The sequence below is a fragment of the Mustela nigripes genome, chromosome 4, assembly GCF_022355385.1.
Source record: "Mustela nigripes isolate SB6536 chromosome 4, MUSNIG.SB6536, whole genome shotgun sequence".
Taxonomy (NCBI): Eukaryota; Metazoa; Chordata; class Mammalia; order Carnivora; family Mustelidae; genus Mustela; species Mustela nigripes.
In genome coordinates this window covers 161778082-161801079 of record NC_081560.1, presented here as the reverse complement: position 1 = coordinate 161801079, position 22998 = coordinate 161778082, and the positions used below count along the sequence as shown (strand labels likewise).

The 22998-nt window shown below is 44.6% G+C and overlaps 2 protein-coding genes and 1 long non-coding RNA gene across 4 annotated transcripts; 2 read left to right on the top strand and 1 right to left on the bottom strand.

Moving 5' to 3' along the window:
• Positions 1 to 75: 75 nt before the first annotated feature.
• Positions 76 to 11332, top strand: EXOSC1 (exosome component 1). Of its 2 annotated transcripts, XM_059398264.1 has the most exons (9): positions 76 to 159; positions 264 to 379; positions 2687 to 2761; positions 4174 to 4262; positions 6053 to 6086; positions 6584 to 6634; positions 6765 to 6849; positions 7162 to 7296; positions 10545 to 11332. In XM_059398264.1, the coding sequence occupies exons 1-8, from the start codon at positions 93 to 95 to the stop codon at positions 7266 to 7268; spliced, it is 624 nt and encodes a 207-aa protein (XP_059254247.1). In that variant the 5' UTR covers positions 76 to 92; the 3' UTR covers positions 7269 to 7296; positions 10545 to 11332. The 2 variants fall into 2 exon arrangements, with proteins under 2 accessions (XP_059254247.1, XP_059254246.1); XM_059398263.1 differs by lacking the exon at positions 10545 to 11332 and having other exon boundaries at positions 7162 to 7599.
• Positions 11333 to 11561: 229 nt separating this feature from the next.
• On the bottom strand, positions 11562 to 18110 carry PGAM1 (phosphoglycerate mutase 1). Its single transcript, XM_059398261.1, has 4 exons — positions 17815 to 18110; positions 13751 to 14025; positions 13030 to 13210; positions 11562 to 12318 (listed from the first exon to the last, which is right to left on the bottom strand). Exons 1-4 carry the CDS (start codon positions 17951 to 17953, stop codon positions 12149 to 12151), a joined length of 765 nt encoding a protein of 254 aa, XP_059254244.1. The 5' UTR covers positions 17954 to 18110; the 3' UTR covers positions 11562 to 12148.
• A 93-nt stretch (positions 18111 to 18203) lies between these two features.
• Positions 18204 to 21141, top strand: LOC132015351 (uncharacterized). Its single transcript, XR_009403630.1, has 3 exons — positions 18204 to 18238; positions 18635 to 18794; positions 20347 to 21141. It is a non-coding gene; the product is annotated as an uncharacterized LOC132015351 (long non-coding RNA).
• The last annotated feature ends 1857 nt before the right edge of the window (positions 21142 to 22998 follow it).

The window sequence follows — 22998 nt, the reverse complement described above, 5'->3', positions numbered from 1 at the left end:
AGTTTCCCGGAGGAGAGGCTCCTGACGAACACGTGATAAATCACACCAATTGGCGCGTTTCTTACTCTAGCACCGCTCCTGAATTTTGGCCAATGAGAAGTCGACGTCGTTTCCCTCCACTAGCAGTCATGGCGCCACCCGTGAGGTACTGCATTCCCGGTAAGTGTGAGGGGTCCATAGCGAATTCTGGATAGGATAGAGCAGGAAGCCTGGATGGCCGGCACCTCATGGGGACCCGTGACTGATGCAGCGTTTTTCTTCAGGCGAACGTCTGTGTAACTTGGAGGAGGGCAGCCCGGGCAGCGGCACTTACACCCGACACGGCTACATCTTTTCTTCGCTGGCTGGCTGCCTGACGAAGAGCAGCGAGAACGGCGCGGTAAAGGGGCAGCTTCCCGTTCCCCCTTCTCTTCCTTTCTTTTAGGCAGCTTTTGGTTTCGCGATCGTTAGGCAGGGGCACTACGGACGCGTCTTTAGTGCCTCAGCAGTAGAACAGCTGGTCTCCACTGCTGGGCATTTTAGCCACCACAGACCGGATGTCTTGCTCTCGCTTGATTAAATTGCTGACACTCGGGGAAGGAAGTTAGGGAACGAGCAGAGGCAGACTCAGCCCTGCAGTGAGCTTCATCTTGTCCGAATGTCTCCTGTCTCCGGTTTCATCTTGCTTCGCTCTTCCCACTTCACTCTGCAGTCTTGTCACACAGGCTTCTTTCACTGTCGCTGGTAGGGTAAGCTCTCTCTTCCCACAGAGCCTTTGTACACAAACAGTTTGTTTGGAACACGGTCATCTCCTTAGCGTGTTTAATTCTTTAATGTCTTTCAGATAGCTTCTCTAGTATCACTTTATCTGAGAAGCCATACTAGACCTACTAGTCAAGGAAAGGAGTTGTATGAGCTTTTATTTTTTGTTTTGTTAAACCCTCACAAGGAACTACATTTCTTTCCTTCCCTGTGCTCAGCTTTGCAAATAATTAAACATTCAGTTACATGTTCCCCCTTGACTCTTCCCTTACTAAACTCTTTAAGTTCCACGAAAGCAAACCTTGCCACCATACCTTTCGTGCCAAGCACAAGGGCCTGTGCTCAGTAAATTTTGTTGAGTGCCTAACACTGTCCTCTCTAGTTCCAGAGGCTGATCCAGGAGTAGCCCAGGATCAGATAAGCAGTCTTTGAAGGAGCAGCTTAAAGATAGAGGATATAGTAGAAAGAGAATTCAGAATTAAAACTTTTAGGTACTGGCTAACTAGGCCGTGTTTCTGCTTCATGTTAGAAACTTGATCTCTGGTTTTAGGTTTTTCCTCATATGTTAAATGAGAGGCTTTCTATTCAGTCAATTTTGGGAATGTCTTTAACATATCTAAGCTTATTCATTTCATATATTTATTGAGCATTTCCATGTGCCAGGCACAATGCTGATCTCTAGAGATATGGTAGTAAGCCAAATACACATGGTCCCTGCTGTCGAGGGACAAACAAATTGTAAACAAGTAAGTGCTCAAATTAGCATATTGCTACAAATGTGATGACTATTTTGAAAAAATATTACAGGTTACTGTGAGAACATGTAAAAGACAAACCCACTGTGGTCAGCAGAAATGACACTGAACCTGAATCTAAAGGATAAATAAGAATTGGGTTGAGAGCACAGTCCTGGCAGAAAGAACAGGTTGAACACAAATTTTGAGATGGGAAGATGTTTAATGAGTTAGTGAAACTGAAAGGCAGCCAGGGAACTGAAGCACAGTAAACAAGGAAGAGATAAATCAAAGATGAGTTTCAAAATATCTGTCTTGGGGTGCCTGAGTGGCTTGGTCAGTTGAGTAGCTAACTCAATTTTAGCTCCGGTCATGATCTCAGATTCCTGGGATTGAGCCTCATGTCAGGACCCCCCAACAAGTGGGGAATCTGCTTGGGATTCACTCCCTCTCTCTCCCACTGTCCCTCTCCCTATTGGCACATGCACGCACTCTCTAAAATAAATAAATCTTTTAGGGGCGTCTGGGTGGCTCAGTGGGTTAAAGCCTCTGCCTTCCGCTCAGGTCATGATCCCAGGGTCCTGGTATCGAGTCCCGCATCGGGCTCTCTGCTTGGCAGGGAGCCTGCTTCCCTCTCTCTCTGTCTGCCTCTCTGCCTACTTGTGATCTCTGTCTGTCAAATAAATAAATAAAAATCTTTTAAAAACAAACAAATAAATAAATAAATAATTTTAAAAATGTATCTGTCTTACACCAACAGCCAATACCTTGCTCAAAGAGAAAACTACAAGTATTCCCTTAAAATAGAAGAAATCAAGTATGGCCATTATTATATAATGTTTATTTGGAAATTCTAGCCGGTACAATAAAGTGAGAAACAGAGGGAAGTAGTATAACTTGGAAGGAGTCAAGTTATGCATAATGATAGACGATGGTTATACACCAAGAAATCCAAGAAAATCACCAAAAACTTTCATAGGACTCATCTGAAATGATTAGATTATGTGTTCTAGTAGCATTCTTCCCTTGAAGAATGGTCCCTTGACCTTCCTATTGTCTAGAATTTCTAAGGCTGTCTCCTCTGGGCACTTATGTCTGTAAGTCCTTGTGATCTCAGCTATAGACCAAAGAATTACTACATTACTCTTAAGCCACAGATACCTTTATGCGAGGCTTAGTCAAGATCTTACATTTTATTGTTTTCTCTATAGCTTCCAGTCATTTCTGTAATGAGAGAAACAGAGTCCCAACTACTACCGGATGTGGGGGCTATTGTAACCTGTAAGGTAAGTTGGTTTTAACCTCCCTGCTTAAGACACTTGTTCAATGGCGAAATCATGATCATTGTGGAACTGCACTGTCAAATACCATAGCCACTAGCCATATTGGCCATTTAATTGAAATGAATTAAAATAAAAAAAAATTAAAAGTTCATTTCAGGGATGCCTAGGTGGCTCAGTTGGTTAAGCGGCTGCCTTCGGCTCAGGTCATGATCCCAGCGTCCTGGGATCGAGTCCCACATCGGGCTTCTTGCTCAGCAGGAAGCCTGCTTCTCCCTCTGCCTGCCACTCTTGTCTGCCTGTGCTCACTCTCTCTGACCAAAAAAAAAAGTTCATTTCATCAGTCCACCAGCAACATTTCAAGTGCTGCCCTGTTGGCCAGCACAGAACATTTCTATCAGCACAGGGTTACGGGACTGTGCTGGCTTGGAAAGTTCTGGGTTAGTGATCAAGGCAGCCTGCTTCAGCAGTTATAGTTCTTTCACTGAGCTGAGTCTCTAAGTATGCAGTTTGCGAAACAGGGGTATCAAAGGGTAATGAGGAGGCCTATTTTTTAATATCTAGAAGCTAGATCTTATTTTGCAGGGAAGCAAAAGAGCTTATATTCTAGCATTCCTTTTAAATCTTGTCTTTTAGGGTATTCCAGGGGGAAGTACAAATTAAGGTTGCCATGATCAATTAATGTAATATATCCTTACTCCCTGCCCATCCCTACCTTCTTTTTTTTTTTTTTTTTTTTTTTTTTTAAAGATTTTTTTTATTTATTTGAGAGAGAATGAGTGAGAGAGAGCATGAGAGAGGAGAAGGTCATAGGGAGAAGCAGACTTCCCAAGTTGCTGGGAGCCCGATGCGGGACTCGATCCTGGAAGTCCGGGATCATGACCTGAGCCGAAGGCAGTCAGTCACTCAACCAACTGAGCCACCCAGGTACCCCATCACTACCTTCTGCCAGGTTAAATTAACTTGTAGCTTTTAGTTTCTCTCTTTATAAATTGTTCCAACAGAAAATCTGTGTGTTTTTCTCAAAACAACTGAAGACGCAGTGATCCAAATATTATACAGTACCTCAAATGTAAACTTAAATTCTGTTCACTCTACGGGGCTTTTAGCAAGATGTGCTGAAGGTCTAGATTTGCTGTAATATCCTGTGTCTATTTATGTTAGGTTTCTGTATTTTTCAAGATCTCCTCCATATTATTTCATTGGATGCCTACAGTAACTTTATTAGTTGGCCAGAGTTACTCTCATTCCACTTGACATGTATCGTTTATGCAAAGTTAAGTAGAAGTTAACTTGGCTTAAATTCTATAATTAATGGGGTTGCTTGGACTAAAATCCTGGTAATTCCTACTTTCTTGCTGCCTTCTTGAGCTCACAACTGCTACTATTCTAATGCTGATCTTTTCTCTGTTTCACAGGTCTCTAGCATCAATTCACGCTTTGCCAAAGTGCACATCCTGTATGTAGGGTCCACACCACTTAAGAACTCTTTTCGAGGAACTATCCGGTAAGAAGTGTTCATGTCTTTGCCTTGGCCTCCACACCTGAGGATAGAAGAGGGGACTGGAATTTTTAGGAACAATTACAGTTCCTATACCTGCCTCTCTGGCTCCCATCTTTGTGTTCTGATTCTGTCCAGATGGTGTCCAAAGGAAAGGTTATAATGTATGAGCTAAGACAAAAGGAAAATAGTGACAAGATTGGGCTTTAAAGTAAAATGAAAAGAACTGAGCTAAGCTGGAGACTAGTGATGCATAATGACTCATATGAAACAAAGTAGAAGACATTTTAGGAAATACCTTCCTTTCTTTTATTTAATATAGTTTACTTTTTTTTTTTTAAGATTTTATTTATTTATTTGACAGAGAGAGATCAAAGTAGGCAGAGAGGCAGGCAGAGAGAGAGAGAGGAGGAAACAGGCTCCCTGCTGAGCAGAGAGCCCGATATGGGACTCGATCCCAGGACCCTGAGATCATGACCTGAGCCGAAGGCAGCGGCTTAACCCACTGAGCCACCCAGGCGCCCAATATAGTTTACTTTTTTAAAAATATTTTATTTATTTATTTATTTGACAGAGAGAGAGATCACAAGTAGGCAGAGAGGCAGGCAGGAGGGTGGGGGCAAGCAGGCTCCCCGCCAAGCAGAGAGCCCGATGTGGGTCTCGATCCCAGGAACCTGAGATCATGACCTGAGCCGAAGGCAGAGGCTTAACCCACTGAGCCACCCAAGCGCCCCTATTTAATATAGTTTAAACCCAAGGATTTGAGACATTAAAAAGGTTAGTGTGGGAGGGGCACCTGGCTCAACCGGTAAAGCATGGATAAGTCTTGATCTTGGGGTTGTGAGTTCAAGCCCCATGTTAGGTATAGAGATTACTTAAAAATAAAACCTTAGGGGCACCTGGGTGGCTCAGTGGGTTAAACCTCTGCCTTCAGCTTAGGTCTTGATCTCAGGGTCCTGGGAATGAGCCACACATCGGGCTCTCTGCTCGGCAGGGAGCTTTCTTATCTGCCACCCCCCCTCCCCCGGCCAAGCCACCTACTTGTGATCTCTCTCTGTGTGTCAAATAAAACAAAATCTTTTTAAAAATAAATAAAATCTTAGGAGCACCTGGACGTCTCATTTGGTTGAGCAGCTGATTTGCCATTTCAGCTCAGGTCATGATCTCATGGGTCATGAGATTGAGCCTGTGTTGGGCTCTGCGCTCAGTGGGAAGACTACTAGAGACTCTCTCCCTCTGTGAAATAGAGCGCATACTCCCTCCACTCTTATGCACCTGTGTTGTCTCTCTCTAAGATAGATAAATAAATAAATCTTAAAAAAATAAAATACTTCTAAAAAATGGTTAGTAGGTGAAATGGTAGTTGGGTGTGTTTTGTTTTTTGGTTTTTGTTTTTTTTGTTTCCCTGTGGGTTCTTTGAGAAGGGATCAACAGTTCTTGTGAGCCAGATAATTTAACTTCTGGGTCCCATTCCACTCTCAGGATGCTGTGTTGTTCTATAATGCTTCTCTTCAAGCTCTACTAAGGCAGCAAAGTTCCTTAATTTTTCCTGCCCAATCTGTTCTGCTTTTCTGTACTCAGAGGTATTGATACTGCTGCTCTGTGTGACCCAAGAATGGGAATGTGTTTTTCTCCTCCGGCTGAGGACTTGGAATGCTTCTCTACCCCACTTCTCTCATGGCATCTAGGTCCCCATTATGACTCGTTCTCTCTACTCTTGTAGCTCTTTGTCTGTGATTCTGCAGAATAATTCTTTCTCACCGATAATTAATCTTTCTGTTAATTCTTTTTTATAGCAAGGAAGATGTCCGAGCTACTGAAAAAGACAAGGTTGTTGGTTGGTCCTTTTTCTTTTTTTCCTTATGACTTTAGGAATCTCAATCCTTTTAAATTATTTCAGTGAATTTCAAACATTTATAGAAATGTAGATCCAAAGATCCAAGGAATTTTAAGATGTTTCCTACTAGAAAGTGTGGAATTCACCTCCCTGTCCTATTCCTCTCCCTTAGGATTTTTGACGGGGATTAGTTTACTCCTTGCCTTTGAAGCCAGGTGTTTATTCTTTGCTGTTCCGATTTACTCTGGATCCTTTCAGAGCCAGCTATAGTAACTTTTGTCCAAGTCAGATTCCTGATCAGGTTACTGAATTAAAAATCTTTGCTTTATATAATGATGCTGTAGAAGCAATAGAAGTTGTTGATTGGCTTGACTAATGATGACTTTTCACCCTATGGGGTTAAAAAGTAGATTGGATCTACAGAGGGGTAATAGTTTCATGTAGATCTGATTTAGAGCTTTCACTTAACAATCCTGTTCTTTTCTTACAGGTAGAGATTTATAAGAGTTTCCGCCCAGGTGACATTGTCTTGGCCAAAGTGGTATCCTTTATTCCCAGGAGTGTTGTGGTCCTTTGTCAAAACAAAAAATAGAAGTAGAAAACAACTCAAGTGGTTATAGGAGGGAAGACTTATCACCCATCATTTTCCTTTACCAGTGTTGTGTGACTAGATCTCCCTGGGTGACGCACAATCCAACTACCTCCTGACCACTGCCGAGAACGAGCTCGGGGTGGTGGTGGCCCATAGTGAATCGGGTAAGTCCATGCATCCATGTGCTCACCTTTCCCTGGGAGCTATGGTTTGGGATTAATCCACTGTTTGCTCTTGTTACCCTTGTTTTTTTAATTATCTAGGAAGCAATATGAGTGTCAGTACTTACTACTGAGATTAGAATGATTCTCCTTATATAATTGTAATGGGGGACTCACTGTGTTAAGTCAGTGGCATATGAGGTGAGGTTCAGTAGGCTGTTTGGTGATACTTCAGTTCATAACCAGCCTTGAAAGGGAAGGGTCTTTGGTAAACATTTGGGGTTTCCAGCTCCAACACCAGCTCTTTCCTTTCAGGTGTCCAGATGGTTCCCATTAGTTGGTGTGAGATGCAGTGCCCTAAGACCCACACTAAAGAATTCCGGAAAGTGGCCCGAGTGCAGCCTGAATTCCTGCAGACCTAAGAAGCCACATTTTACCCCATGGAGAGGGGTAAGCCGTTTATCTAAGAGTACGTGTATGAATCCAACATCAAGATGCCATTGTCTTTATTCAGACGCCTGGGGTTGGCCAATAACCACCTTTAGAAAAATCTGCCAGCAACTTATACTTTAGGTGGAATATTTTTCTTATGAACCTTTCAGTGGATTTCATTTTCTGGAGTGATCAATTTCTCTTTTTTTGGAGGTGCCAACAAACTATACAATGTTGGAAGTAACCTGTTCCCTCTAACAGTCTTAAAAATACACATTTTTTGCTGAGACAAAACATTTTTTATTAAAAAGATTTTATGGCTTTCGTTGTCTTGAGTAGGGAAGCATCTAAAAAGCATCATGACATTCAGAGGAGGGATTTGCCTGATTGCTGACACCCATTACAGACATGTGTGAAGTGCTTGCTTACTCTGGAAAAGCCTAATCTCCAATCTTTCTTATATTTTCTATGTTCTAAGCACTTCCACTTACTGAGTACTTGCTATATGCCAGGCACTGAGTCAAGCACTTTATATACATCTCATTGAGAGACAGTACAGTTTAGTGAAAATTAAAGAACATGTGGTGATTCAGGGTACATGTGAGTAGTTCTGAAAGTAATTAGATGAAATTAGTATTACTAATTTAGTGGGTACCCCAGCATACGTTTGTTAAACCTGAACTGAAAAGAGGGAAAGAGCACGGTCATGGGAGACCAGGGAAGGATGTGTGAAATAAAAGGAACTGAAGAACTTGACTAAGTGGAATGGAAATATTCAAGGCAGACAAAGGAGCCTGAACAAAGCACAGAAGGAATGGACATCCGAGTTTGGGGATGAGGAAGGGATAAGGGTTAAGCGTGGAGAAGCTGCCGAGGGACCGGAAGGAAAGAATTCGAGATGTCAGTTCTTGAGATGTTCTTCAAGGAGCCCGTATCTTTTAGGTGTACCGACAGTGGTTACCTGTGAACTCTGGAGTCAACCCACCTGGGTTTATATACTTTAGCTACTAGCCTTGAATAGGTTAGGTTGGTTTTTTAATAGAAAACATAATCGAGGGCGCCTGGGTGGCTCAGTGGGTTAAAGCCTCTGCCTTCAGCTCAGGTCATGATCTCAGGGTCCTGGGATCAAGTCCCGCATCGGGCTCTCTGCTCAGCGGGGAGCCTGCTTCCTCCTCTCTCTCTCTGCCTGCCTCTCTGCCTACTTGTGATTTGTCAAATAAATAAATATCTTTATATAAAAAAAAGTGTTTAAAAAAAAAGGGGGGGTGCCTGGGTGGCTCGGTGGGTTAAGCCGCTGCCTTCGGCTCAGGTCATGATCTCAGGGTCCTGAGATCAAGGCCCGCATCAGGCTCTCTGCTCAGCAGGGAGCCTGCTTCCCTCTCTCTCTCTCTCTGCCTGCCTCTCTGTCTACTTGTGATCTCTGTCAAATAAATAAATAAAATCTTTAAAAAAAAAAGAAAACAGAATTGAGATCAGTAGCTCCCCATGCAGTTTTAAGAAATAATAAGAGATTCCTGGTACACTTTGCCCATTTTTCCCCCAATGGTAACACTGTACAAATTATAGTATACTAAAATAATCAGATGTTGAACATTGATAGTAGTGCAAGTTATTTTTGTTTATGTCTCTTTCCTCGTCTGGCATAGTATGATCTCATGGGTTATTGTGAGGAAGAAATACCTAAGTTCCAGTACATACCAGTATTATGTTATTGTTATTACAGATCTGGTTGCCTTCTATCAAGGATCTGTCAAATTCCAGGCCTTACGTTACAATGTAGTTTAAGTAGTCCCATTACTGATAGAGGTTTTAAAACTTTACAGATTTTCCTTTTTTATAGGCAATGCTACCAAGAAAACCCCTATCCTATATATGCTTGTGCATGCCTAAGTTCTGTGGCAAAACAGAGTCCTAGAAGTGGAACACTGGGTCACAGAATGTGTATTTTTAAAATTTTGGTTAGGTGTTCCCATATTGCCTTGCAAGAAGATGCTACCATTTGATTCTCTCTACAGCATTAACCACTTTAGCCACTTTACTTACCTCTGAACTTCCCAGTAGCCCTGGAATGTTCTGATCATTTCTACATTTTATAGAGAAGTAAACTGAGGCTTAGGAAAATCAGTTAACTTGCCCTAAGTCACAAAGACATCAAGTGGCAGAGCATTAGAGCATTATTCAAACTTAGGTCTGTCTTAAAAAGCCAAAATTTTTTCTTCTATACCATGGTGCCTTTTTCTAAATATTGATTGAACCCTGGGCATGAAATTAAAGGCTCTCCAAATTAGCAGTGGTTCATTAATTGAGTGCGTGTTGGGACTTCATTCAGTAAACATATACTGAGCAGCTAGGAGTTAAAACAGTGAACGATAGAATCCCTTCTTTGTAGAGCTTACATTCTAATGAGGAAAGACAGGTGATACGTAAACAAACATTCTAATAAAGTGTCAGAAAGAACATTTGAAGCAGCTAATAACAGCGCTCTCAGATCTGCAGAGCAGGATGGATTTTCTCCATTAACCATCCAGTATTGTATTGCAGGAATCTCTTTGAATCTTCAGTGCCTGGTACTGTGACTAAACATAGCAAAAGCGCAATAAAAATTTTTTTGAGTGCTCTCATAGCTGACTCAACAGCTATGCCCAAATAGTGATGTTTAGTGATGATATCTGCTAATCTACAACTGGTTCTAAGGGATGAGGAGGATATTGGTTTCTGTGCCTTGGAATAGTGATTCTCAGCCTGGGTGAGGTGAATTTCAAAACTGCCTACAAATCGCAACACCCCCCCCCCCGCCCCCACTAGATGATGCTGCTTAGGTAGCTACCCTAGCTAAGCAGGGTCTTGGAAGGATGCTAGTTGTTAGCCTCCTGGTGGTGTTGGTAGATAATGCAGGCTTTCTGTTACTTTCCTGCCTGTAAGAGTTCTAGTCAGTGAGTGAAGACTGCCATAAATTCAGATGTCAGGACACAGAGTAAGAGTAATCTAAGCTGATCCAGTCTGACTTCGGTGAAGAGCCTTGATCAAAGGATTATCAACTTTCAGTCTAAGATTCAGTACAGGCTAAGTAAATTTAACATTCCACCAGACTGTTGGGAGACTTAAATTACTAAAGCTCATCCTAGAGTTACTGTACAGATCAAGTGAAAAACTCAAGAAGATGATTCAAGTATTTAAACTGAGAATAAGGACTTTAGTTGAACATCTTTTCTCTGGGTTCCAGTACTTGGTAGCATATATTTGACCAGTTTCTGCATCTTTTTCAGCCTGTTTCTTCTGTAAACTGGGGATAGCAGCCCTTTCAGAGGTGATGAAGATTAGAGACTGTGTATGTTAACATGCCTCAGCCAATGGCCGGCACAGAGGAGCTTCGTGAGAGCTTCCCAGACAGAGGCCCCTATTACCTCCTGCTAGAAGAAAGGCATTAAGAGCTTTTTCATGCCTTGGAGTCTCTCTTATGATCCCACAATCTTTTCAAAGACCTTAGAGAGAAGGTAAATGTGAGCCATGCCCCTTCCTAATTATTTATATAATGTAATCAACTTCTTTTTTCCTGCATCATTTTATAAAGTTGTATGTAATTTCTGAGGATGAAAAGTGAATCAAGTTTATAGATTTCTAATAGAAAAATATTAGCTTTTTAATGTAAACAAGTCTTTACCTTACTCAAAAGGTATAATGGGGTTTCAGAATTTCATTTTCCACTCAAGTGGTACTCAGTAACCAGCATCACTGAACAAGAGCTGTAGAGGCAATAGGAATGGAGAGTTCAGCTAAGATGACCTGCTCCCCCACACCTCAGCTCCCCAACCTAAGATGGAAAACCTAGTAAGATATACCATATGTGGACCGGGCTGTGTAAACTGACTGGTTGTCTTAAAGTTCTAGAGGGATCACTATATCACACAGAAGATATTGCACATCACTCCTTTATTATACTGATCTGGAAAAAAGATTTAGTACGGTTACACTCAAAATGAGTACTGAGCCCATGGTGGGGCCAAGCAACTGGAACATAATCAGAAACAGATACAGTGAAAGACACACTTGGACATGATCAAGAGGCATCTCACTGCCATAAAACATTAAGGCAGGGGAGGGATTCTAAAACACACAGCAGAATGAACTCCTAGGCCTCAGAAGTCAAGGAGTTTATCCCACACTGGTGTGAGGAATGGCTTATTTTTGGATGATCACATGTGGGAATATTTCAACCGCCACTAGAAACCCCAGAAGGGTTTTCGTTTTGTGTGTATATATATATATATATATATATATATATATATATATATGTACTTTTTTTTCTTGTAAAAGTAAATGCAACATGTAAAACATTCAGATTGATCCCAATCTTCTGGAGCCAGCTCTTCTAGGGTCAGAGGGGAAATGACTATTTTCATCACCATGCAGGTTACGTTCATCTTCCACTGGAATGACTAGAGCACCCCCTGCTCCACCTGTACAGAACAGTACAGGACTTGCTCGTGGGAACACACACAGGCTCTTTTGCTTCTCATTGGTCACACCTAGCATGGTTCCTCCCTATCCCTATTGCAAGCAGGTCCTCAATAATAAAACAGTAGCAAAACCCCCAGCATTACTAATTCCCTACTCTTGGGTAAGCGTCTTCTCTCAGCTTGGACTGAGAACCCATGCCCCAGAAGTGCCATTCTGACTAGAATATATGAAGAGAGTGGGTGCAAGAAACAAAATGGCTAAATGAAATTAGGAGCCACTGGTCCTCATCTGCAGCTAAAACTTAAGATGCCTACAGATACGGTCAGTGTGACATGTGCAGGGAAGAAGTGCAGAGGAGTGGGATGGACAGGGAGGGGAGGTATCCTTGGGGAAGTAGTCTGCCTGCTTCCCTTCACTTTTTGGCCTTGCCCTGGGCAGCCACAGCTTCCATGGCTTTACGCACGGTCTCTTCATCCCCCAGGAACTGCATGGGCTTGATGGGCTTCAAGTTCTTGTCCAATTCATAGACTATGGGAATGCCTGTTGGAAGGTTCAGTTCCATGATAGCCTCTTCGGAAAGACCTGAAAATACACACCGTGATTAGCCATGCAAGACATAAATCCATGTCACCTCTGCAGGTGACAAAGGACTTCAGCAGGAATTAAATAAAACAAGACACGCTTTCTGGTATTTGTAGTAACAGTAATGATCTGTATTATAGATCAGTTACCCAAAGAATACACTCAATACTTATCTCTCAGCCACTGAAAAACAAAAATGTATGAAAGGTGTGTACCACAGATCTCTCTCCCAAAGTAGGATCAAGACCATCCACATCACAAATGTCCTATGTGATCCATCCAGCCTGCCAAAAATCAGCAAATCTGTCCCTCTAGGCCTTCAGGTAAAGCAATTTAGAATGCAAATCGCGATTCATGTGTGAAGTTGTACCAGGTTGTGATTAAGGAGGATTTTACCAGTTTGAACTGGCAATCAAAATCTAAAGGTGAGCATCTCAAATTATAAAGTGTATGTGAGTAACAGATAGCAGCTTCTGCATCAGGTCTGAAGGGGAACCTAAAGTTCTGCTTATACAGTAAGCACCCAGTGAGTCTGTCTACGATGCTTTGAGGAAACAAGGGTAGAGGGTGACCAGGAGTCAATCTAGACTATCTCCAAGGCTCTCAATGTCTAACCTTTTCCCGAAGGTCTCCTTTGCATGAAATAAGTCCCTGATTAGTGGCAATTTTGCTGTATGCCTCCTTGAGGGTTCCCCTGAAAAATACACATACCCTCCAGATGCTTGACAATGCCCCGAAGGCTGTTGCCATGGGCTGCAATCAGTACTCGTTTCCCCTCCTTAATCTGGGGAACTATTTCTTCATTCCAAAAGGGCAGAGCTCTGGCAATTGTGTCCTTCAGACTCTCACAGGAGGGTAGCTGATCTTCAGTGAGGTCTGCATACCTTCGATCCTAAACAACAACAACAAAATCCAAATTCACCAATTAGTAGTAGCTGCATCTGTTCTGCCCACTCCTCATCCCCTAATTAAAGTGATGAATCAAAATCTCTCACCAGTGCACAGAATAGAGCTGAGAGCTTGGCAAAGGGGCTAATTATTACCTTGCAGCTCTTCCTACCACCACTGCCCGCTACTGGAAGATTAATTTTTCAAAGAAACTTAGAAAAGAAGGGGGGGAAAGTAAGTATAAGGCTCTTCCCAATTCACTTAATCTTCCACTTGTCTTAGAAGGGCCCTACAACTATGGATAGGTTTTATGAAGTATATCGAAGAAAGAAAAGAGATTTATTTTTAGAGAAGTAAGTACCAACTAACTAAATCTTTTAACATTCCTTAGAGAAGGATAATTGAAAAAATTAACTATTTATTATAAATTATAAACTCAATGGGACTAGGCAGACACTAATAAAAAGCTAAGAAAGAGTGAGGCCAGAAACCATAACCTGTGGTCCTCCTAAGTGGGGTTGAGCCAAACCCCGTTTTACCATACCTTACTGATGTTGCTGTAGAAAGGATGGTCAGGTTCCATTGGAGGTGGTGGGACATCATAGGAACGCCTCCAGATCTTCACCTGGGCCTCGCCATGCTTGGCAGCAGTTTCTGCTTTGTTCAGACCAGTCAGACCCCCATAGTGCCGCTCATTGAGGCGCCAAGTCCTCACTACTGGCAGCCACATTTGGTCAATGGCATCCAGCACTGTCCAGAGAGTCCGAATTGCTCTCTTCTGCACTGAGGTGAAGCAGATGTCAAACTCATAGCCAGCATCTGGGAATCAGAAATTCAAAGTGATAAGCTAATCAGATCCACTCTGGAACCAGAATTTTCTTACATATAAATTTAGCTAGTTTGTATACTCTAGCAGGAAAGACAATCTTCTGCCTTCACAAAAGATAAAATTTGTTATTTTATAGTTGACAACATGATTCCCCAATAATTCATCTAACCCAAGACCTAAACATATTGTCAAGTAGCTACTGTGTACTATCTGTGTGGCTAATCCTAAACCACACAGTGCTGTAATTAAGCCATTTTAAGAACTTATTTCTCCAATTCTTTCAAGAAAAAGATGCTTAAAAACTTGGAATCTCTTAATATATAATAATAGCCAATACGTATAGAGGGCTTGCCATCTGTCAAGCACTGGACTATTCTGTATATGTTTGTCTTCATAACCATCCTTCTAACACATGCTAGAGGAGTTGAGCAAATTATTCAAGGTCACAGCTTATTCGTGAGAGATTAAAATCCAGGCTGTGTGACTCCAAAATCCAATTCATAACCACCATCTCTAGCTCCCTCTATATTTTCCTAACTCCTAAGGATCTGGATGTTTGTATTTTAGTTAAAACAGTCACTTTTGACCAATGATTACTAATGTATTTCAGTTCTAACTTCTTATCTAGGGAAAGTGGATTTTAAACCCCGAACAATCAGGACACAGCAAGAGCTCTTAGAGGATGCTGATTAAAACTTAAATTTGTTGCTTGAAATTTTATGTCCACTATGGAGTGGAAATCGCATCACAATTTCTTTATCCAGTTTCTTTTTAGTTATGTGCCAGCCTGTACCTCCTTAGGTCGATGGCTAGACCAAGGTTTAGGAGAAGCCACTCCCTGGAGAAAGAGCAAAAAGAACAAATGCTATGCACTGATTCATTTATAAATGAATCTCTCCTCCACACTTGTTAGTTATTAAGGGGTGGTAATCAAGAGTTATGCTGCCCCAACCAAGAGGCTACAATCATATTTCATGAAAGATTATCCCCCCTCCCACTTTAGTAAGGAGATGGCCCTTTCTTCATATAGTGTTTTCCTCCATGAGGCTACAAGGCCCTCCTTGAAATTCAGCACAAACTTTCCTGGATATTGCCTCATATGGAGGTTGCCAAGAGTAATTAATGCAATGTGAAGTGAATTCTCCCGCCAGTCATTCAGCTGAGAATGAGGCCAGTAAGAACTATGCTGATGGAGGAAGGAAGGATTAATCACCAGGAAACCCACTACTACACTACCCGCAAGGGAAAAGATGATGAATCTCATCAGTAAGCCTCAGGACAAGTCCTAGTAGACTTCATTACCATCTCCTCCCTAACTCTAAGGAAGGGATGGCTCCCCAGTAAAAGGCTGAGTCACCAGGAAGCAACCATCCATAGTGTAAACGTCATCTCCCATGCTGCAAAGCTACTGGCTGTTTCACAGCAATTATTTCCATTCTCAATGGAGTGCCTACCTTTGGATATCCAAATAGGTCCCCAAGAAGAAAAGTAGTTCCCCTGAGGGCTCTTAACAGAGAACTCTAGGGCCTCTTTCTTTAACTTTCCCATTAGCATAGCCCAGGGGCGGGGTAAAAGGTATGGTGTGGACCTCATCCTCCCCCAGAAGTAAGACTGCATGGGGGAACTCAGTTCTCACTGGCTTTCTCCTGAAACAATTCAAGAGTTTATAAACCTTGGGGTCCCCAGGTGGCTCAGTCATTAAGCATCTTCCTTTGGCTCAGGTCGTGATCCCAGAGTGCTGGAATCAAGCCCCACATCCGACTCTCTGCTCAGCGGGAAGCCTGCTTCTCCCTCTCCCACTCTCCCTGCTTGTGTTCCCTCTCTCGCTGTGCCTCTGTCAAATAAGTAAAATATTAAAAAAGAAAAAAATTGTTTATTAACCCTACTATGATTGAAAGCTCTGAAGAACTTAAGATTTACTCATGTATTTACTTTAGGTTTCTTGCAATATTCATAATGGTCTTCACCATTCAGATTTCTGCTTTCAGTCTTTTTTTTTTTTAAAGATTTTATTTATTTATTCGACAGAGAGAGATCACAAGTAGGCAGAGAGGCAGGCAGAGAGAGAGAGGAGGAAGCAGGCCCCCTGCTGAGCAGAGAGCCCGATGTGGGACTCGATCCCAGGACCCTGAGATCATGACCTGAGCCAAAGGCAGCGGCTTAACCCACTGAGCCACCCAGGCGCCCCTGCTTTCAGTCTTTTTTAATATAATCATGAGTGATGCCCACAACAGATATTAAGATCTTAAATGAAATTTTTCTAACTAATGCTACCAACATTTATTTACAAACTGAAATAGGGGGGTGCCTGGCTGATTTAGTCACAAGTGGATGTGACTCTTGCTTGATCTTGGGGTCATGAGTTTGAGCCCCACATTGAGTGCAGAGATTACTGAAATTAAGCAAGTTAAAAAAATAATAATAATCAACAACTGAAACAGGATCTGTTAAAGAGAAATTCCAAGTTTGACCATTTGATCAGTCTTTTAGGGTACAGCTGCAATTATCTTTGTCCTGGGTTAGTCTCAGCAAACCACCACAGACCCATACAGGTCTTCATGCCAGACAGGAGAGAAAATGGCCTCCTTTACCAGCACTTTCCCTTTCCCAGCCTCTCCTAATGTAAGTCACACCAGACCATCCCAAAGCGTTCACACACACAGCCAGCAGGATTACATTTCCCACTTTCCAAACCTGTGCTTCATTTCAAAGAATCTACAGTGAAGGCAAGACGCTAGAATAACCTGAGGCCAAATACCTCTTCCACATCAGGCATCAATGACCCTTTTAAATGGCTGCTTCTACGTCCAAAGTAGAAAGGAGCAAGGCAGGATCTGTCCTAATCATCAAAGGAACACCTTCTCAGACCAGAGAGTGTCTCTGAGTTGCTGACAGCTGGGAATGGTTCCTTATAAAAAGCATTCCAAAACCACGGAGAGCTACCCCCCCGGGTGGGGCAAGCCTAGGTAGATGAGTTTATCTCACTGCCACTTCCACCTTTGCCCACCTGTTGTTACTCAACCCAAACTGGAGCAAGCGAGATGGACTAGGAATAGAAAGATACGACCTTGAACAAGTCATCTATGCAATCTTCACTTTTCCCAACTATGAAAGAGGGCCAGGAAAGGATAGAAAAGAGGAGGTTAAAATCTGTCTATGGAATCTGCACAGGATCAACTCAAATCCTTCATTCATTCATTCGCTCAATTACATTTGAAGATGGGATTTTGGACACAGAATTTGTGGGATGCTGCTGAACAGCAAAGGCCTACATAAGCACGTGGGTTTCTGAGGCCCGCTGCCTACCCGCGCCGCCCCCCCCCACCGGGCCGCGTTACTCCCCCACAGCCAGGGACCCGCGTGTGGCCTGACGTTACATTAGAATCGCAGCGACCTCCTGAAAAGGCGTGGTTACGGCTGCTGGAAGGCAACCGGCATCCCATGTAATAACCCGTCCCCGACTTACTAAATGCTCAGACTAGAAAATGGGAGAATTTCGCAAGGGGGTGTAGTGGAGAACGCAATGGGTTACGGGGCGACCGCCCTCGGCCCTCTTCCTGGCACTGCCCCTCACTCCACTGGATGACCTTGAGCAAGTCGACCCCCCCCCAACCTGCGCCCATTTCGTCAGTTGTAAAATAAATTGCTGGAAAGCTGAAGCTCAAGGTCAGCCCTCTCTGGGAGGGCACGGGGGCGAGCCAGGCGGCGGCCCTTACCGTGAGGCGCCCGCCCGGGCCTCCGCAGCCCCCACCCACAGCCCAGCCCGGCCCGCTCCGCACCTCGCAGCGCCTGCCCGCCGCGCTTCGCCTCCTCGTGCCCGGCCGGGCTCAGATCGGCGTCATACCAGCCGCTGAAGCGGTTCTCCAGGTTCCAAGCGCTCTCGCCGTGCCGGATCAGCACCAGCTTATAGGCAGCCATGGCGGCGGCTCCGGGTGCGACACACACTGGGACTAGCAGAGATTCCGGAGTTGCTGCCTGGCCCCAGTCGCGCCTGCGCGCTCACACGCCACCACCGGGATCCCGCGCACTGGGTCGTCCAAAATCTTTCCACTGGCTGGGGGCCGCCCTCCGCCCGCCCGGTGTGCGCATGCGCCCCGTGCCCTCGCTGCGGCCGTCGTGGGGGAGGGGCGCGCTCGAGGGCGCCAGAGCGCATGCGGTCTGGGCCGCCGGCCCCTCGTCTGCCGCGGCGGTCACGGAGCGCACGTAAGCGCCGAAAGGCGGCGGGACTTTTGGGCACCGCAGGGGTGTGGGTGCCCGAGGGGGCGTTCGAGAGCCACCCTGCTGTCCTAGCATTGCTGTTATTCATAAGCCTTTGTTCTAATAAAGTGACCGTTATCATTTGAACGGGGCTTAGCTGCGCCAGGTCACTTTTCCATCCTTAAGCAGAGTTTGAGTTCACACACCTGCGTTCGAATCTTCACTCTTCCTTTTTATTGCTTTGTATCTTTGGGCAGGTGGCTTAACCTCGCCCAACCTCATTCGTGAATGGTCATAATAAATACTTAGCTGGTGCCAGTCTATCTGGAAGGTGTTCAGTCAATAGCCCTTACGAGGGCTTTCTCATTTTAGTGGATATTCATATCCTATTTTACATGTAAGAGAACTGTCCCTGACTGCTGGTTCCAAAGTCCTGCGCTTCCCAGAAACACTGAGCCGTTTATCCCACCTCTTCGGGTGCCTCCCACTCTCTCGAGTCGGTGCCTCCTGGTCCTCCAACAGTGAGGCAAACTCAGGACCCCTTCAAACATCCCAGAAAAAGGTGAGTCACTGCCTGTTCTTCTGCCTACACCCAATCAGCAGTTTAATATCTGCTTGTCTGGACAGCTCTCCGCTACCCTTGCCACCGACTCCTGGTTTATTTCAAACTAGCCACTTCATTGAGCACCAAACCAGGAGTCAGTGGGCTAGGGCCAAAGATGGGTTGAATGTGTTTTCTGCCCTTCACAGCAAGTGGAGTGCCAATAAGACCCACAGGTAAATAGTTAACAATGAAACTGTGCTGTGTGCTATATTTAACAGATTCTAGAAAAGTTTTTAACATGCTCTCAAAAAAAAAAAAAAAAAAAACCCCTCTGTACCAAACAGTGTTATAAGTGCTTTACAAACATTAACTCATTTAATCCTCATATACTCATAATGGTCCTGTGAGGCAGGTATTCTATTTCCTTATTTACTGATGAGGAAAATGAGGGATGAAGTAAACTGCCTAAGGTTACAGGGCTCGGGATTCAAGCTGAGGCTGGTTCCGGAATCCCTGTATGCCCAGACTCAGAGAACTAAGTTGTCGGAATTCACAGCCCTGCCCTGAGTGTCAGGGCTGGGAGAGGTCTAGAAAATTCTCCACTGTAACTCCCCACCTCCTCCTACCCCCGGTTCACATGTAACAGAAGAGGAAAGTGACCTGAACCATTCAAAAAGAGCAGACTAGTGGAGGACTCAGGTGATCCCACAGGGAAGGGCCCCAAAGTTGGGACTTGCAGTGTCAGTAAGGGAGGCAGCAGCCTGGAGAGATCCAGAGAGGGGGAGAGCTTGGGGGATGGGAAGCACTGTGGGAAGAAGACCTTGATGGCTTGCTTTTGCAGCTGGAAGCCAGAATTCCTGGGCAGAGATGGGGATTCACTCAGCTTCAATCACAAATCTGGGAAGAAGCTTAGAGCCTATCAAACCAAGGCGATTTCTCAAATGGCAGTCAAAAGTAAGGATAAATCAGTGGGGTTTGTCCTCAACTACTTTTTTTTTTTTTTTAAACTTAAGTGTTATCTCTACTGAACACACAGCACAGAGTCATTTGTCAGGGTTGATTCCTTGCTCAAAGTGGGGCACCACGTGGATACGGAAAAGAATTCACACATCCTGAGAACAAAGGATGAGTGAGGGGGGCTGATTTCAGCTGGATTCCAGCTCTAGGAGCAACCTGAGGGACCGACTTCACAGCTCCTAACCGGGTCACAGCCCTCACTTCTTGCCCTGCAGGGGGCAACTGCGGGCCCATTAAGTCCCTCCTCCTGCCTGGAGTGTGGGGTGGGGATCTAAGCTCCAAGCCCTCATCTCTCCCTGAGGCCTACAGCCAGCCTCAAAACCCCAAACTCTTAGAGCGACAGCTTCTCTTCCAGCAGAATGCTTTAATTCATTCCCCAGACCCAGGGAAAATCTCAGGACTCTAACAACTTTCAACCAACCAGCTTATCGGTTAAGCTGTTACAAAAACTCAGATAAGGATAATCAGGAGGCACAGCCCTATTTCCCTCCACTGTTCATTAAAACAGTAAAGCCCTCTCTCAGCCTTCCCTCTCCGTTTATGTTTTCCACAGAAGCACAACTCTGTTATCAAGCACTGAACATTCAGTGCAGGACCCGAATTGAAGTGAGGCAAGCCAAGTTCTCTGCAGGGTTGAAGGAGGGGCAGCTGCCGTTTGGCCCACAGGGATCCCCGCCAGGACACCCGGGTCCTTACTTGGGGAACATCTTGTGAATCCACAGCCTGCTGTTCACACGAGCCAGCTATCGGTGCTGCTGTCTGAGGAAGACAGGATTTCTGTCTGGAAGAGAGAGTGAGCCCAAGTGATTGTAGCTAATGCCTCAGGACTCTGGGCTTGTAGAGGAAGAGTGCTTTAAGGAGGCCTGAAAGTCCCGCTCCAGCCCTCTACGGTCGGTCGCCATCTGAGGATAAACAGCGGGAATGAGTGTCACTGGAAAAGAGAAAGGACAACACTGCTGTGTACTGGTGGCTTCCTACAACTCCCCTGGCAACATCCTTCCTTCTCTGTCCTCAGAACCCAGCCTGGGACTTGAGTGTCTGGCCCAGTGATAGTACAAGCCCTTCTCTCTGGATCCTGGAGCTCTTCCAGTCTCTAAAAAGAAACCACCCTCTGCCTCTATGCCCGGCATGTCATAACTACGATGATAAAACTGCTCAAAGTGGGGCAATAAGCAAACCTTTTTGACTCCTCTACTTTCCTTCACATAAAACTGTTTTCTGGGGCACCTGGGTGGCTCAGTGGGTTAAGCCTCTGCCTTTGGCTCAGGTCATGATCTCGGGGTCCTGGGATCGAGCCCTGCATCGGGCTCTCTGCTCAGCAGGGAGTCCCCCTCTCTCTGCCTACTTGTGATTTCTGTCTGTCAAGTAAATAAATACAATCTTAAAAAAAAAAAAGTTTCCCTACACTATTTCTTTAGATGAAATTCTAAGTACAAAACAGGCAGACACTTTTGTTATTTGGGAACGGTTCACGTTAAGTGTAGTGAGGGACTGAGAGATTAGTGGTATGAATTAATACAGGATTTCTGAGAAGCCATTGCCTAGCAGGATTTGCATTAGGGGAAATGCCTGAGACAGGAAATGGGAGGGTGACAGGCTGACAGAGTACGTGTGACCCAAGTGAAAGAAGGATTAAAGGAAGGTTGAGCAGGTGGAACGTTTCTGAGGAAATTCAGGAAGAACGTTGAGGAATCCTCAAGCCAAGATCACTCTTCAGAGCAGGCCTTGCCTTCGCCTCCTTGGCACAGGGATACTAAGTCAGCGGTGAGCAGCCTGTGGGCAGCACAGCCTCTGACTGAATGCTTTGAGGGATTTCAGAGTGGCACAGTAGGAGCCCCGGGTGAACCAGCTCTATGAGATTTGGGGGATGGATTCTCATGGTCGTGCACGTACATTCAATAGATTAGTCAGAAATGTTTTTATGTCTGTTTTATGTCAGTGACTACTTACTGACTGACGGAGGGAGGTTATCCAAGTTGCCTATCAGCCAACGGCAAGGTGGTCAGCCAGGTTTCTAACAGGCCGGCTAAGGATTTTGCGGAGGGCAGAGCAGGGGAGCTGGTGGCTGTCCTATATCTGAACGCAGTGGAGGAAATGCCTGTCTCCCAGAGGTGATAACAGGAGCCCCGTTCAGGGTTGTCCAGCCTAAGACATGTGCACAAGAAAGAACAACAATCAGAAACCCTCATGAGTTTCTCAAATGGCTAAACATAGAGTTACCCCATGATGCAGTGATTTCATTCCTGGGTGTATACGCAAGAGAAATAAAAGCAAATATCCACACCAAAACTCATACACAAATGTTTAAAAAAAAAAAAAAAGGCATTATTCACCAAAGCCAAGATGTGGAAACAACCAGAGTGTCTGTCGGCTGAAGAATGGATAAATAATATGCAGTACAGACATACCATGGAATAGTTAACCATGAAAAGGAATGGAACACTGATACACACTGCCTGAATGAACCTTGAAAACAGTAGGCTGAGGAGAGACATCAGACCGCAAAAGGCCTCGTGCTGGAGGGTTGGGGGCTTCTAAAGAAGGGACATGGAGTTTCTCTGTGAGGTGATGAAATGTTCTAAAATGGGCTGTGGTCTGGTTACACGTAACGGTGAAGTGAACTAAAAACATTAAATTGTGCAATTGAAATGGGTGAAGTCGACGGTATGAGAACTATATCTCAGTAAAGCTGTTTAAAAAAAATCTGTGAGAGCCTCGCCACTAAGAGCCATCGCTCAAGGGCATGGAGGGGGTGTGTGGGGAGAGCTTGGGAACCCGGACTCAGCTGCTGAGCTGCAGGGAGCAACAGTCTTCTTTTCCTGCCAGTCCTGACACGCTTCCCAATCTCCTCAGGCAGCTCCAGGGGTGCTCCTCAGGGTGTGGCTGGGCCAGCACCAGTGGTTCTTGCTGAACCAACTGAGAGAGTAAAGGAGGGACGGAGGCAAGGTCTTAGTGGCAACAAGGACAAAAACTTGGTGGTCTAGCCTCAGGCCCCAAACTCTGCCTCTAGGCACCTCACATCTCCTTCCAGACAGGTGACTGGAAGTCAGGTGCCTAGGTCCCATTTCTTTTTTTTTTTTTTTTTTAACATTTTATTTATTTATTTGACAGAGAGAGATCACAAGTAGGCAGAGAGGCAGGCAGAGAGAGAGAGAAGGAAGCAGGCTCCCTGCTGAGCAGAGAGCCCGATGCGGGACTCCATCCC